Source organism: Dermacentor andersoni, chromosome 9, assembly GCF_023375885.2.
Source record: "Dermacentor andersoni chromosome 9, qqDerAnde1_hic_scaffold, whole genome shotgun sequence".
NCBI classification, from domain to species: domain Eukaryota; kingdom Metazoa; phylum Arthropoda; class Arachnida; order Ixodida; family Ixodidae; genus Dermacentor; species Dermacentor andersoni.
This window is the reverse complement of record NC_092822.1, coordinates 97,167,060-97,183,067: the sequence shown is the minus strand read 5'-3', so window position 1 is coordinate 97,183,067 and position 16,008 is coordinate 97,167,060. Positions and strand designations below refer to the sequence as shown.

At 50.9% G+C, this 16,008-nt stretch overlaps 1 protein-coding gene across 7 annotated transcripts in view; it reads right to left on the bottom strand.

The window, feature by feature from the left end:
* LOC129384144 (uncharacterized) overlaps positions 1-16,008 on the bottom strand; it is a 285,323-nt gene that overhangs the window by 110,252 nt on the left and 159,063 nt on the right. For 4 of the 7 annotated variants that reach the window (XM_072284254.1, XM_072284258.1, XM_072284256.1 and 1 more), the window contains exon 12: positions 13,406-13,429. The exons of the other annotated variants lie outside the window; for them this stretch is intronic. In XM_072284254.1, coding sequence (XP_072140355.1) covers positions 13,406-13,429 — 24 coding nt within the window. The remainder of the gene's footprint in view (positions 1-13,405; positions 13,430-16,008) is intronic. 7 annotated transcript variants of the gene reach the window in all.

The window sequence follows — 16,008 nt, the reverse complement described above, 5'->3', positions numbered from 1 at the left end:
CTTGAACCTCTCCGCACACGGCTGACGTCAACGCAGGCACCCCTGCAAACTGCAGTAAGACGGCGATGAATGCTGATAGACACACAACCTTCCGCTGTCATATTCAATTACAGCCCACAGTTTCTACCGGACATCGCCCCTGGATGCTGTGATTTGCTCAATTACTCTGGAACGGGAAGAGATAGGAAGGTGAGGCAACGGACATTCGATAGCATAAACATCAGTGCATTAACGATAAACAATTCAAAATTTTTCCTATATTATTGCAAATGTAGTGAGGCTGGAGGCGTTGCTTTCTGAATCGCCCTCGTATGAAAACCTATTAAATGGACTTCACTTCGATCACTTCAAAAAACTATCAGTATCCATAAAACAGCGCTAGAGTACAGCGTGTTTTTGTTAATTTAAACACGTTCTTTAGGGCCTACGATATTTTCTCGAATTACGTCGCAAGAGAGAAATAATGTCTCACCGTACGTCATCTGCGAGAAAATTTTATCAATTACGGCCATCAAGAGATTATTACAATATTATCTTTTTTGTTTCAGGACTGTTTTACACGCCTTGCTGCTAAATCATTCTTTCACTTTACGTGATTACAGCAGGCGGCCCCGCTAAGTGCGCTTCGTCATGAGAGCCACCTGTAGCATATTGATGGGTGGCTCAGCGTGAAGCTCCGAGTGACTTCCCTTATTCCCAGAAGCTGATGCCGATTGGATCTTTGCCTAACCTCACTATTGGATGTTCAGTCGTTACAGCATAATAATTGATAATGTTTTATGGAACAACGACATCAAGGCCAAGGAATGCCATGCATTTTGTATTCAGTTTTGACCACGGTTAGGTCCGGGCATAGGGACCGCTTTGTTGTTCACTATGTCAATGCCATCCTACGACACACACAGCGTCACCGCAAGGTTGATTGCACTGGGAGCCTCTGTTCGTGGTTCTGCAGATGTATTTAGGGAAAACTGCCACCAATTCATTGAGTGTACATGGTAATCCTGAAAGAATCAACGAATAAATCCTGTAGCTTTCGTCTTAAATGACGTACACTTCGGCTAACTACACATCCGTAGCGACCTAATTCAGCGAAATGCTCGAGAGCTGTCAGAATAAAACTGGCCATGCTTGAAAAATTGAACATACTGTAGGAACTACAGGGGCGGGGGGCGGGGGGGGGGGGGCTATGGGGAGCTCTGGTGCCTGAGCCCCTTCAGGAGTTTCCGGGAAGGAGAGCAGAGCCCCCCCCCCCCCCCCCTTGCCCCGCCGGGGCAATGCCGATGCTAGTCGCCTTATCGTAGTGTGCTGTCACCCACATCATTTGAGGTTCTAAGCCTTCTCACTTAAAATTTTATTGCTGGTGAAAGCTTATTGCATCATTATTGGCATCATTATTGCATCATTATCCCTCTCCAGTGTTTCGGGAGGGGCCAGAGTCTCCCCTGCCGTACCGGCGATCTACACAAACTCCTAAAATATTGTTACGTGGGAAGGCGCCACCGAAGTCTGTACTGATTCCAGCGGTCACGGAATTGGCGCAGTACTGGCACAACGCCAAGAGGCAGCAGCCTGCGCTAGCCTCCAATCGTCGTCACCGGCTTCTCACTGCTCGCCTGTTCGCCATTGCAAATACTCTTCCGTAGCACTACCCTCGGCGGCAAAAGCGCCGTCCCGGAGCGACTAAATGGCGGACTCGAAAGCAGTGTAGTAGGCCTTGAGCCTACTGACGTGCACGACATCACTAGAGGCAAGAGTAGAGGACGAGGTTGAACTCACAGGAGCATTTCGTACGTCACAGGCGTCACCTGGCGCAGCACGGGGCAGGGCCCTGTGTATCGCGAAAGGAGCTTTTCTGGAAGTGCGACGTGACGAGAGGGCGACCACAGGAGCACGAGGGCACCAGGCGAAAACTGTACGTCACGGTGGCGGGCGTTGTCTGGACGCAGCTGAATGGTTTGCGAGGCCGTTAGTCGAGCACGGGCAAGCTGGCGTGCATGGTCGGCGAGAGCGATGGCGTCGCGCACATACTCGCTTGTTGAGAACGCGGCAGGAAGAAGTGCCGTGTCACGGGGCTAGGTCAGTTCGCGACGGTGCAGTAGATAATTTGGAGAAAATCCGGCGGTGTCGTGCTGGGAAGAATACGCAAATGTGACGTAATGAAGGGCAATGTCCCAGTCATGGTGTCCTTAGAAACGTATTTGGACAGCATATCCGTAAGAGTACGGTATAACCGCTCTGTAAGGCCATTGGTTTGAGGATGGTATGAGGTAGTCAGCTTGTGTTGAGTGGAGCAGAAGGGCACAATTTCGGCGATAACTTTCGAGAGGAAGTTACGACCACGTTCAGTAAGCAGCTGTCGCGGGGCACTATAAAGTAAGATAATCTCACGCAAGAGAAAGTCCGCGACGTCAGTGGCGCAACTGGCAGGCTTCGCCCGCGTGATAGCGTATCGGGTGGCGTAAGCAGTTGCGACGGCTACCCATTTGTTCCCAGAGGATGACGTGGGAAAGGGACCGAGGAGGTCTAATCCAAAAGGAAAGAACTGTTCCGCAGGGACTGTGATCGGCTGGAGATGACCGGCAATTAGTACCTGAGGTGTTTTCCGACGCTGGCTGTGATCACAGGCAGCAACATGGAGTCGGACGGTGCGAGCGAGACCAGGCCAATAGAAGCGGCGGCGGACGCGGTCGTATGTGCGGGTTACCACAAGATGTCCTGCAGTGGGTGCATCATGCATCTCAAAGAGCACAGTCTGTCGTAGATGTTTTGGCATGACAAGAAAATCAGATCCATCAGACAAAGTTCCTTCGATGCAGAATGCCGCCCTGGAGGACATATTGTCGAACGGATGCGTCGGTAGGTATAGAGCGCAGGCGCTTGATGAGCATTCGCAGCGATAAGTCTCGGTACTGCTCATCGGTGATTTTAGCGAAGGCAGACACAGAAAATGCCCATGGCGGTACTGCTGTCGGCGTTGTCAGGCACGCCTCCCGGGTAGCGAGGCAGGTAGTCAGCGTCCTTGTGTAGTCGGCCAGATTTGTAGATGACAGTATACGAATATTCTTGCAGGCGTAAGGCCCACCGACCGAGACTTCCTGTTGGATCTTTCAGTGAGCATAACCAGCAAAGCGCATGATGGTCTGTGACAACGGAAAATGGGTTGGCCATATAAGTATGGGCGGAACTTCGCAACCACCCAAGCTAGGGCCAGACACTCACGCTCTGTGAGCGCTCCGAGGGTGAGAGGAGCCTGCTGGCGTAAGCGATAACACGGTCGTTGCCGCGCTGGCGTTGTGCCAGTACTGCGCCAATTCCGCGACCGCTGGAATCAGTACGGACTTCGGTGAGCGCCGAAAGCTCCAAATGAGCCAGAACGGGAAGAGTTGTGAGAAGATCTATTAGGTGCAAGAATGCAGAGGTCAATGCAAACGGCCCATGAAGCTGCGCACATCCTTGACACACTTAGGAACAGGTATGTGCGTAACAGCATGGATCTTGGCTGGTCCGGTTGCACTCCGTTCGCGTCAACGAAATGCCTAAGGACGGTAATCTGGCGAAGCTGAATTGGCACTTCGACGCATTGAGTTGCAGACCGGCTCGACGAAAAACGTCCAGGACTGCTGAGAGGCGCTCGACGTGCCTAGCGAACTTTGGGGAGAATACTATAACGGCGTCCAAGTAGCACAGGCATGTGGACCATTTGAAACCGTGAAGAAGGGAGTCAATCATGTGTTCAAAAGTGGCACGAGCTTTACAAGACCGAACGGCATCACTTTGAATTGATAAAGACCGTCGGGGCTTACAAAAGCAGTCTTCTCGCGGTCGAGATCGTCCACGGCAATCTGCCAGTAGCCGGAGCCAAGGTCAACAGAGAAGTAGCGAGCACCGTGGAAGCAGTCAAGGGCGTCATCAATCCGAGATAAGCGATCCACGTCCTTTTTGGTAACCCTGTTAAGGTGCCGATAATTCACGCAAAAGCGGCATGAGCCATCGTTTTTCACCAGTACAACAGGTGACGCCCATGCAACTACATGACGGTTCAATAATGTTCTTGGCAAGCATTTTGCGAACTTCTGCGTGAATAACTTGACGCTCAGCTGGTGACACTCGATACGGGCGGCGATGAATAGGAGGGGCGTCGCCGGTATCAATGCGATGTTTGACAGCTGTGGTTTCGGTCAAAGGACGATCGTTACAGTCAAAAATATCGTGGTAGGATAACAGAACGCGGTAGAGCTCACGAGCGTGCTCGGACGGCATGTCGGGCAAAGTCATTTTCTGTAAGCCGGCGACGGTACAAGTTGCTGACTGCGATGGTAGAGGAGGATCGGCTGAATTGTCTTCTGCAATAGATGCTACTGAGTGATCCTCGAATGAGCAAAGCTGGGCCAGGGACATCCCGCGTGGCAGCACTTGTGCCGTCAAGCCAAAATTGACCACAGGCAGGCAGACGCGATTCCCCGTACTAGATAAAACTGTATGAGGTACTGTGATCCCGTGTGTAAATAGGACGTCTTGTATAGTAGCCGCGATGTAGTGACCGTCGGGGACTGGTGGGGATGACACTAAGGCAACGTAAGTGAGCGCCGAAAGTGGCAAGCGAACGAAGTCGACGGAACTGAGGCGACTGGGGTGTGGTTCAGTAGGATCCAGAACAAGCAGTTCAAGGCGGTGAGTACTGGCGGAACAATCGATAAGAGCCGATTGTTCATCATCCTCGGCTTAAACTTCCTCTCGGAAGTTTAAGCCGGGGATGATGTCGTGGGGACAATGGGCGATGACTGAATAGCACGACAGCGGAGCAATCAGCGAAGGAGACACGTACGGCACACATACCAATTACGGGTGCTGTTCCGACATCGCCGACATGAACAACAGGCGTCGTGGCGTGATTATTTTCTTGGGGCTATTACGAAGGTCAGCGCTCATTACCGACAAATGCACGCCAGTGTCTATAAGAGCAGTTACAGAAACACCGTCGACTTCCACGTCAAGAAGGTTCAGATGAGTGGGCACCGTCAGTAGAGCATTTGGCGGCGTAGGGAGCAATGCAGCGTCACCTCGAGGCGCTGCATCTAGTTTTCCGGTAGGGAGCGGCGTCCGAAGAGAGTCGGCGAAAAGGAGCAACGGGGCTTGGGAGAGGAAGATTCTCGTCGTTGGGACGAAGGCGAACGAGAATAGGGGCGGTTCTGCGCAGGAGAGTCAGTGCAGCATAGTGGGAGCGTGCGGCATAGGGACGAAAAGGGCCACCTGAGTGGCGAGAGTAGGCAGTATAAGTAGAGCGGGTCGGGGAACTCCAGCGACTACGACAGTGCCGAGAAATGAGCCCGATTCGACGGCAGTGAAAACAAATGGGATTGTCAGCAGTGTGCCATTGAGATGGTTCGCGGAAACATGGTGGGTAATAAGATGCGGGACGGGGCGGAGTCGAAGACGCCGGGTGGGTATCAGGACGATGGGCCGAGTATATAGTGTGAAGACCCATGTTTGCGAATTGCTGGCGGACAACTGCCTGGATTAGGGAAACCGTGAGTGGAGGTGCGTTGGAGGAGCTGGAATCGAAGGCAGCCGGATGGGCGGCCTCGATCTCACATTGGACGATCCTGGTAACATCGCCAGTGTTGCTGGGACGAGGAGCGTCGGCACAGGAAGATGTCGCTGGGGTGTTGGGCAGACGGGCGAACTGCTGATCGATACATCAGCTTTTAGCAAGTTCCAGGCGGCGGTAATCTTTTATAACTGCATCCACCGTCGCCACGTTGTTGAAAACGAGCAAGTTGAAGGCGTCATCGCAATGCCTTTGAGGATGTGGGAAACCTTGTCGAACTCAGTCATATGTGCGTCAACTTTGCGGCACAGAGCCAAGACGTCCTGAATGTACGTTTCGCAGGGCTCCGTTGACATCTGCACACGGCTAGACAACGCTTTCCGCGCGGCAAGTTGGTGACCATATGTGTGTCCGAACAACTCTCGTGAGCTTTTGCTTAAGCGAATCCCATCTGGAGAGCTTATCCTCGTGCGTCCGAAACCAAACTCGAGGTGTTCCACCGAGGTAAAAGACTACGTTGGCGAGCATGATAGTAGGGTCCCACCGGTTATTACGGCTGACGTGTTCGTACAGGCTGACCCGGTCCTCGCCGTCTTCCCCATCTTTGCCCAAGAATACGCCAGGATCACGGGGAGCGGGGAGAGTGATGTAGGTCGTCCAAGTGGCAGCAGGTGTCGCAGGCGGCTCAGTCGAGTTGCCACCGCCGGGAGCCATGAAGGAAGGCTCGACGTACCGTCCACTGCGAAGCTCCGTGATGAGGTACAGGGAACGTCCACCACCGCCAGATATGTTATGTAGGAAGACGCAGACGAAAAGCCATATACAAGTATATTTACAAGGGAATACGCCGCACTTGGCCAAGAGGCAACAGCCCGCGCTAGCCTCCAATCGTCGTCGTCGTCTTCTCACTGCTCGCCTCTTCGTCATTGCAAATACTTTTCCGTAGCAATATTACCAGAATTTTATCACCCATGCCATTTGAGGCTTCTTTTGACTTGCCTAGACATTTGACTTGGAATTTTATTGTGGTTATTCGCTTATTGCATCATCGTTGGCGCGGACATGCACGGATTTTAGTTTATGCTTTCACTTTACTTTTGCAAATATGGACCATAGGAGGACACGCGCATTAGAAGGTACTAACGGCGGCTAACCACCCTCTACATTTACAATATATTTATTAAGTATACACACAGGACAATGCCTATATTGCTGAAAGAGAATGAGCTAGCCATTTAAGAGTTATTTCTAAAGGTACAGATAGCATAAGCCCAGTGAATGTGTTGCTGAATGTTGACATCGCTTCGAATTGTTTTCCGTGCTTTATTCACCTTGAAGAAAGCCTGCAGACTTCGGTGACCCCTTCGGCATTCTTTATTAACAGCGTGCGAAATGCACGTGAATTATATGTCGCTCAATATTGCTTCGCAATCCCACCTGCCCCCCGCTACCGCTCTCGAGGCCGGGCCCGGTCTCGCTCGGCTGCGGGGCCTCCATCCCGCCGGCAGAGCAGGTCTCGGAGCCGGGCGCGCAGCAAATCCCCAGGACCGAGCCGTGTCCATTCGAGCTCTCGGCGTCCGAAGCAAGCCGGCAAGCAAGATTCGGACCTACCTGACAAGGTGAGCTGGGCAGATACGGTTAAGGGCTCGCTGAGACGCAAGGCTCAGGGAGCTACTGCCTCAAAACCCCGTAATAAGAGGGACCCTAGGGATGTGGCATTAAAAGCAGTGCAGCGCGAAAACGCACAGTTACGCACGGTCGTGCTACAATTAACCCAAGAAATTCGAGAGATTAAACAGTCGATGGCGCAGACATCTATACCTAAACCTGCTTTAGTCCCGACTCCCGTCACGAACGGTAACGACAGTGCGGCGCCGCCCACAAAGAAACGCGCGGCGGCCACTTCCGAGTCTCAACAGCTCGAGAACCTCGAATCAGCCGTAAGTGATTGGCGATGTCACGATAAATAACTGGCCGAAAGAACAAGAAGAAATTCAAACCGGAATCCGCAACCTCGGCGTTGCGGTCAATAACCGCACTGTTCGAACGGACAGGGTTGAAAGCCATATAGACAAAATCGAGACTCACATAGGCCTTCGCCTAGGCATGGAAATCATGCCCACCATGGGCCTTACAGTGATTCACCCTAGTCCTATCTCAAGTAAAGCACAAGTACAGCACCACGATGGCCAGCCCGACTAACGAGCTCGTGGTGTGGCAGTGGAACTGTCGGGGCTTCACTAAGAAGCAACCACTGCTGCAACAATACGTTCGACACGCGCAATCCAAACCCGACGTCATAATGATATAAGAAACAGTAGGTACCGTACCCAAGCTTCCACGTTACACTGCGCATGCCTCGCCGATTCCCGGTTATCGCGGACTTGCAATTTTAATTCGGAAAGGGATAGTAGTGCGAGAACACAGCGTAAGCGACACACATGCGGAAAACATGCTTTTAGGGCTCCTTCCCAATAGAACACGCAACCGCAGTGTATTTCTCCTCAACCTATATAGTAACCCGGCTCACTCACGGGCTCGTTTCCTGTCTCTGTTCCGAGGGGCACTTGCCTTGGCGGGCGCAAAACCCGTTTCTGGTGGGGGAAGATTTTAACGCCCCAAACGACGCCTGGGGCTATGGCTACACTACCGCCAAAGGTCAACGCCTGTGGCAGGACCTGCATGATGCCGAATTAACTCTTATTACCGATCCCACGGCGCCGACCCGCACGAGCACCTCTACGGCACGGGACACGACACCAGACCTGACGGCGGTCCGTAACATCCCTCAAGCAACGTCGTACAATACCTTTGAAGATCTCGGAAGTGACCACATGATCATAGAAACACGAATTCCTCAGGCGGATGCACCCCCTTTTCCAGAGCTATTCAAATGGATGGACTGGGGCAAATTCCTAAAGCAGCGAGTTGAACAGAGAGGTGAGGAGAACATCGATGACATCGAGGCATGGATGGAGACGCTCAACGACTACATGAACAAGGCGACGCAGACGGCCACACCCGAAGTCCAGGTTGACAAGATCGACAGCTGACTAGCCCACCTCTGTGAAGAAGCCAAAACGTCACTACACACAAGATGGAAGAAGCAAAGGCACAACCGAAAGCTTCGTAAGAACATCGCACATATCAATCGCCAGCTGGAAGAGCACTGCCGGACCTTAAGCCGCCAACAGTGGTATGACATCTGCAACGCAGTCAATGGGAAGCTCCACAATGGCAGCACGTGGCGTCTCCTTCGCCACCTTTTGGGGGAAACGCAGAGCAAGTCTGCTCAGCGAGCAAACCTGCTACGCCTTTTGCACAAGGAACAGGCTACCACGAGAGATCACCAGCTAGTGACACGCCTGCTAGCCAAGTACTTCCCTCAACGGCCCAATGTTCAAACCGGAGATTACACTGGAGAGACAAATGTGATACTCGATGAAGAATTTCACGAGTCAGAGATCCGCGCAGCTCTCCACGACCTTAATGGCAAATCAGCACAGTCCCGACAAGGTTACGAACAAGACACTACGAAACCTCGATGATGTCTCGATAACCGCTCTTACGGCATACATCAACAAATTCTGGCGAGCAGGTCGCATCCCAGGGGCGTGGAAACGCTCTAAGGCAGTCCTGATACCGGACCCAGGCAAACCGTCCAGCCTCGATCACTTGCGGCCCATTTCCCTCATATCCTGCATTGGCAAGGTGATAGAGCACGCGCTCCTCTTCCGCATGAACCACCACCTCGAGGTCACTTGAGCCTACCCACCCACTATGGTGGGCTTCCGCTCACACCTCTCCACTCGGGACGTCATGCTCCAGCTCTACCACCAGATTATCGATGACCCAACTAGTGGCAACCGGGCCAACTTCGGCCTAGATCTGGAAAAGGCATTTGACAATGTAGCACATGCAGCAATCCTGAGCCGCATAAACAAGCTCAACTTGGGTGAGCGAAGCTACAACTACGTCAGAGACTTCCCGTCGCGCCCCACAGTCACCGTCGCAGTCGGCAGCATGACATCCGACGAACTACGAAGCACCGGCACTCCTCAAGGGTCGGTCATATCCCCGCTCCTTTTCAACCAAGTGATGCTGGGCATCCCGGCCTAACTCGACGAGATCGATGGCCTCCATCACGCCTTGTATGAAGATGACATCACCCTGTGGGTCAACAAGGGCAGTGACGGTGAGATAGAATGCACCTTACAAGCAGCGGTCTCTGCAGTCGAAACCTACCTCCAAGACACAGGTCGACTATCTCCACTCAAATCGGAGCTGCTCGTCTACCGCCCGCGCCGCAGGCCCAAGCCTACAGCCGAATCGCGCCAATGTGACGACATAATCCTCTATACGCCAGACGGCTCCTGCATTCCCCGAGTCCCGAAGATACGCATCCTAGGCATGCATATAACAGCCAACGGGTCAAACATAGAAGCTATTCGCAAAATCGAATGCAAGGTTACAGCGGCTACCCGCCTGATCAAACGCATTACAAGCAAGCACACAGGCATGAAGGAGGACAGTGTCATGCGCCTCCTACGCTCTTTCACAATCAGTCACATTACTTATGTGGCTGCCTTCCACATTTGCTTCGCCCTTGGCCTACCGGAGTCCACAAGAACTGCTGGTCTGCTACAGCTGGGCGTATACAATACGCTTGAGGAAATCGTGGATGCGCAAAGAACCTGTCAACTTGAACGCATGTCTCTGACAGCCACGGGCCGGCACATCCTGCAGAAACTCGGCTTCAACTACCACGTCCAACATGGTCAGAAACCGGTCATTCCACCCGACCTCAGCGACACGCTGATTGTCGCCCCTATCCCTCGAAACATGCACCCCGAATTTAACCGGGGCCGACGCCAGGCCCGTGCTAAGGCACTGCTGCGCCCATTGTGTGGAAAGAGGACTACGAGCTTTGTAGACGCCGCAGAATACACACGAGAACACCGACTCACGCGGTAGTCGTGGACGTTAGCTTCCCGCTTACGCACGCGTGTACTGTCGCAACGGAATACCCCGAAACAGCGAAAGAGGTAGCGATTGCGTTTGCGCTTACCGACCCTCTCTGCGAGGTAGTTTTTAGCGACTCACAATCCGCAGTTCGCAACTACGCGTGGGGGCGCATTTGCTCCGAAGCTCTCCAGATTCTAAGGAAAACTGGTCGACAGCGCTTCGATAACACCGCGATCACGTGGCTTCCCGCGCACGTCGCCATCCCCACCGATGAGGGCCCCCCTAACTTGAACGAGGTAGCACACCACTCTGCGCGAGAACTGACCCGCCGCACAGAATCGGAGACCGCCTCTTCGAGTTCGGAACTCCTGGTTCAATACACGCGAGAACACCTGGTCAGGTACAAGGACATCACCAAGCACTACCAGCTAGCCAGGCGGTTGCTGCCTCCACCTCACCCTATGTTGAAACGTCGCCAGGCAGAAATCTGGCGACAATAGCAAACACAAACATTCCCCAGTCCGGTGCGATTGCAGCACATTTTCCCCGCGCAAAACCTGACTGCTCATTGCAAATTATGTCAATTATGTCAATGCAATTATGGCCCCCGCTCTGCGCAGCTCCAACCTGAAGACACAAGAGTGGGCTGTCCAGCAAGCCCGAGAGACGGCGACGAGGCAAGGCCTCGAAGTCCCCTCATAGGAGACCTGAGCTCGGGTCGTCAAATTTGCCGGATTCAAAATAAAATTGTTTCCATCCATTAATATATACAGGGTGTCATGCGCCCACATTTTAAAACAAATTGCGTTACTCAAAGAAAAGCTAGTGCATATTGTTTCCGGTACAGTGCGGTAGCTGCCAGTAACGTTTTTCATTATTAAGATTTAATTTTATAATTGTAATTAAAGACGTACTATACTAATTGTTAATGTGTCAATGAGATATATGTAGGCACAACCAAGGGACACCTAACTGCGGCATTTTGAGTTACGTACTAATTGCCTACTAATTTTCCCCGACTGATAAATAAGCCCCGCGATATATCAGAAATACCACGTGACTGCACATCCACCTACATCAAAAAGCAGCGCCCTCGATGAAGAAAAACACCGTGATTGGGCTAGTTGCTTATCTGACTCGCCCCACGCCCTTATCTGCCACGCCCCGCCCACGAAGAGACATACCCCAAAGCTGAGATAAGAGACGACCTGTCCCACATCCGGTCTGGCTAAGTTTCGGTTAGCTTGCCGCTATACCGCGAGTGTGGGGAGGCTTTGTGCGGTGTCTGCACGGGTACCAATTATCTTCGCCGAGAATGTCATCTAGAGTCAGTATAGCTTATAATAACTATGGCAGGCGAGTCGGTCCTGACCTTATTCGCGTCTCCCTGTCCGTGGATCAGAGTCACGTGGTTGCACTCGCGCGCTGTCCTCTTTCTTTTCTTTTTTCCTTCGAACTGCACGGTCACTATGATAGTTGCGTTTGATCGCGGTGCGCAGCCCCTTAATTGCTCTGTGTGCTGCGCAGTCCGATCACTGGGATCAAACGCTGTCTATGAGAGGGCGAACGGAGAGAAGATTAAGGCACGCGCCGTGAAGTGTGAGAAGGAAATTCCGGAAAAGTGGGACTGTCTTTTTATTTTTATTATGGGGTTTAACGTGCCAAAACCACTTTCTGATTATGAGGCACGCCGTAGTGGAGGATCGCGGAAATTTCGACCACCTGGGGTTCTTTAACGTGCACCTAAATCTAAGTACACGGGTGTTTTCGCATTTCGCCCCCATCGAAATGCGGCCGCCGTGGCCGGGAGACGATCCCGCGACCTCGTGCTCAGCAGCCCAACACCATAGCCACTGAGCAACCATGGCGGGTGTGGGACTGTCTCTACGTTCACTTTATTGAATAACATTAAAGGACACGGGGTGGGGGAATATCGTCCGCGTTTCAAGCGTGCCAGGAAGCCGCCGGCTACGTAAGGTAGGTCGTTAAGAGAAAGGTGGTTGTTTTAAATAAGAAAGCTTACTTCGTAAAATTCACGATCTGTCTGAAGTGTTGGCATACGTGTTCTGTCATTAGAGGTGTGGGAGGGCAAGCTTGCCGATATTTGGATAAGGTGACAGAGTGCAAAGCCGTGTCACCTATAGTGCATCGACGTTCGTTTTTGTGCAAGCGTCCCAATAATGCACGCGTGTTTCCGACTTATGTCTGGACGAATAGGCTAAAAGTTTAGTTTTGCTGGAGCATGCCTTAGTTTATGCTTTAGTCGTGCAAAGTTTGCGAAACGCCGAGTCAAAAATCTTACACATATGCGAGCTCGAATCTAGGCTCAGGTTATAATTTTTGTGCCACATAACCCGATCGTGGTTTTGGCATGTAAACCCCAAAATTTATTTTGGTTACAGCTACACCTTGTCAAGATTTTGTCAAGAGATGGAAGACTGTACCAAAATAAGTGATCAATGATAACATTGATTTCAGTGAACACAATACAACATTTTATCGGTGGGCGAACGCTCCCTTGAGGGGAGCCCGATGAAACTGGTATTGAGATAGGCACGTGGAACTGTCGATAACAACAAATTGCGGCCGGTTAGCTAAATGTACTGTAACTCTTCTGAATAAACTTGAAGTTTGAAACAAGGCAGAAAGTTTCATTAAAATGAAGGAATGTAAATCAACCTGTGCTGGTTTAGGATACTCGAAAAAGAGTGTGCAACCATTACCAGCTGCACCAACAGCTGAAAACTATCCTACAACAGTGCTACAGAGGGGAAAGTAATAATTTGTCTTAACTACTTAGTTATAAAACTTTGTGACATTGCGCTCAAGCACCTTCCAATCAATATATGTAGAGAAATTTGCAAGTGGACACTCGACTAAGGTACTTACCCGTGGGCACTACCGTGGCCGCGGCTATGATCGGTGCAAACGTCAAAAAAAGGGAAAAGAAAAAGGAGACGGAGACGAATTAAAACATATATGAGTGGCGATTCTCGCATATATAATTTTGGAGTGGGACATATTTACCTTTGTTGGGCTTTTTACACCATTCTACTTATATCAGAGATCGCTGTCATCACATCAGAATTATTTCATAATACAGTCACCTATGACAATGAACTGTGCAAAATATCAGCATGTTTAAATGAGGGAGCGCACTGCATTGCTCGCTCTCGATGCCCTCTGCTAACAAACTCCGCAACACAGAGCACTTTTCAATTTCACGAGGGCGACACAGAAATAACGCATCCATGGCCCCTACCTCGCTAATAAAACAGCGAATATTTTCAACTGTTCATTGTGAATGCGCTGATGCTTAAGCTATAGCATGACACTTGCCTCACACCCTACTGTTTCTTCTGCTTCCAGAGTAATCGAGTGAGCCATGGCATCCAGTGGTGACGTCCGGTTGAAACAGCGGGCTGTACAGAAATTTCTGCAGAAGGTTGTGTGCCCATCAACATTCATCGCGGCGTGACCACAGTTTATGGGGATGCCGGTGTTGACTGTCAGCACTGTGCGTAGGTGGGCAAAGAATATGAAAGACAAATCCAGCTGCATCGAATCTCCAGGATCAGGACCGAACTGGACGGCCCGCAGCTGCCCCTGATGAAGGACATCAACATTAGCTGGACGAGTTGATTGGGGGCAATTGGAGCGTCATGCAACGCGAGATCTCAACAACACTCGCCACTTCCATTAGTTACGTGAACCACATGATCAAGAACTTACTGCGTTACAACATTTGCACTTGTTAGGTACCAGGGCAACTAACCACCACCATAAACGAGTCCGGAAAGCGTGCTCAACGAGGGCAAATCTTGTGACCCAGCAGGACCTTAGTGATGTGGCCCACTGAACCAAAGGAAATCGCGAGTGTTGTTGGGGTCTCCTGTTGCGTGATCCTGCGATTGCTCTAAATCAGCTCGTCCACCTGATGATGATCCTCTTTAGATCCAATTGCGGGCCGTCCACTTCGGTGCTGACCGCAAGATTTGATGCGGCTCGATTTTGAAATTTCACAGTCCTTGAACCTCTCCGCACAGGGCTGACGTCAACGCAGGCGTCCCTGGAAACTGCAGTAAGACAGCGATGAATGTTGATAACACACAACCTTCCGCAGTCATATTCATTTACAGGCCGCAGTTTCCACCGGACGTCGCCACTGGATGCCATGATTTGCTCAATTACTCTGGAACGGGACGATATAGGAAGGTGAGGCAAATGACATTCGACAGTATAAACATCAGTTCATTAACGATAAACAGTTCAAAATGTTTCCAATAATATTTCAAATGTAGTGGGGCTGGAGGCGTTGCTTTCTGAATCGCCCTCGTATAACAACCTGTGAAATGTACTTCACTTTATCACTTCAAAAAACTATCAGTATCCATAAAACAGCGCTAGAGTACAGCGTGCTTTTGTTAATTTGAACACGTTCTTAAGGGCATATGAGATTTTCTCGAATTACATCGCAAGAGACAAATAATGTCTCAGCGTACGTCATCTGCGAGAAAATTAGATCAATTCACGCCATCAAGAGAGTAATTACAACATTATCTTTCTTGTTTCAGGACTGTTTTTACACGCCTTGCTGCTAAATCATTCATTCACTTTACGTGATTACAGCAGGCGACCCCGCGAAGTGCGCATCGCCATGAGAGCCACCTGTAGCATATTGATGGGTGGCTCAGCGTGAAGCTCCGAGTGACTTTCCTTATTCCCAGAAGCTGATGCCGATTGGAGCTTTGCCTAACCTCACTATTGGAGGTGCAGTGGTTACAGCATAATAATTGATAATGTTTTATGGCTCAACGACATCTAGGCCAAAGACGACCATGCATTTTGTATTCAGTGTTGACCACAGTTAGGTCCGGGCATAGGGACCGCTTTGTTGTTCACTATGGCAATGCCATACTACGACACATGTTGCATCACAGCAAGGTTGATTGCACTGGGAGCCTTTCTTCGTGGTTCTGCTGGTGTATTTAGGAAAAAATGCCACCAATTCATTGAGTGTACATGGTAATCCTGAACTTATCAACGAATATATTATGTAGTTTCCTTCTTAAAGGACGTACACTTCGGCTAACTACACATCCGTAGCGACCTAATTCAGCCAAATTCACGACAGCTTTCTGCATAAAATTGGCCATGCTTGAAAAATTTAACATACTGTATGAAATGAGTGGGTCTGGAGCGTTGCTTTCTGAATCGCCCTCGTATAAAAACCTGTCAAATGTACTTCACTTTGTAGGGGTTCCAATCTGCGTGCGGCTAGGGCTGAAGGCGAGCTCCGGATCTAGCCCCACGCAGTCGCTTCGTGGTACTCCCAACCCGTAGCGCGGGAATCGCGGCTACGCCGGGTTCGGACGAATAAGGCAACCAGCGGTGTCAACGGTAACAACGTTTATTGCTATTAGCAATAGCGAACACTCGCAGAGGGACGTCCTCTCCGTAATAGTAATAAATAGGCTGGCCTTGTTGCCCGG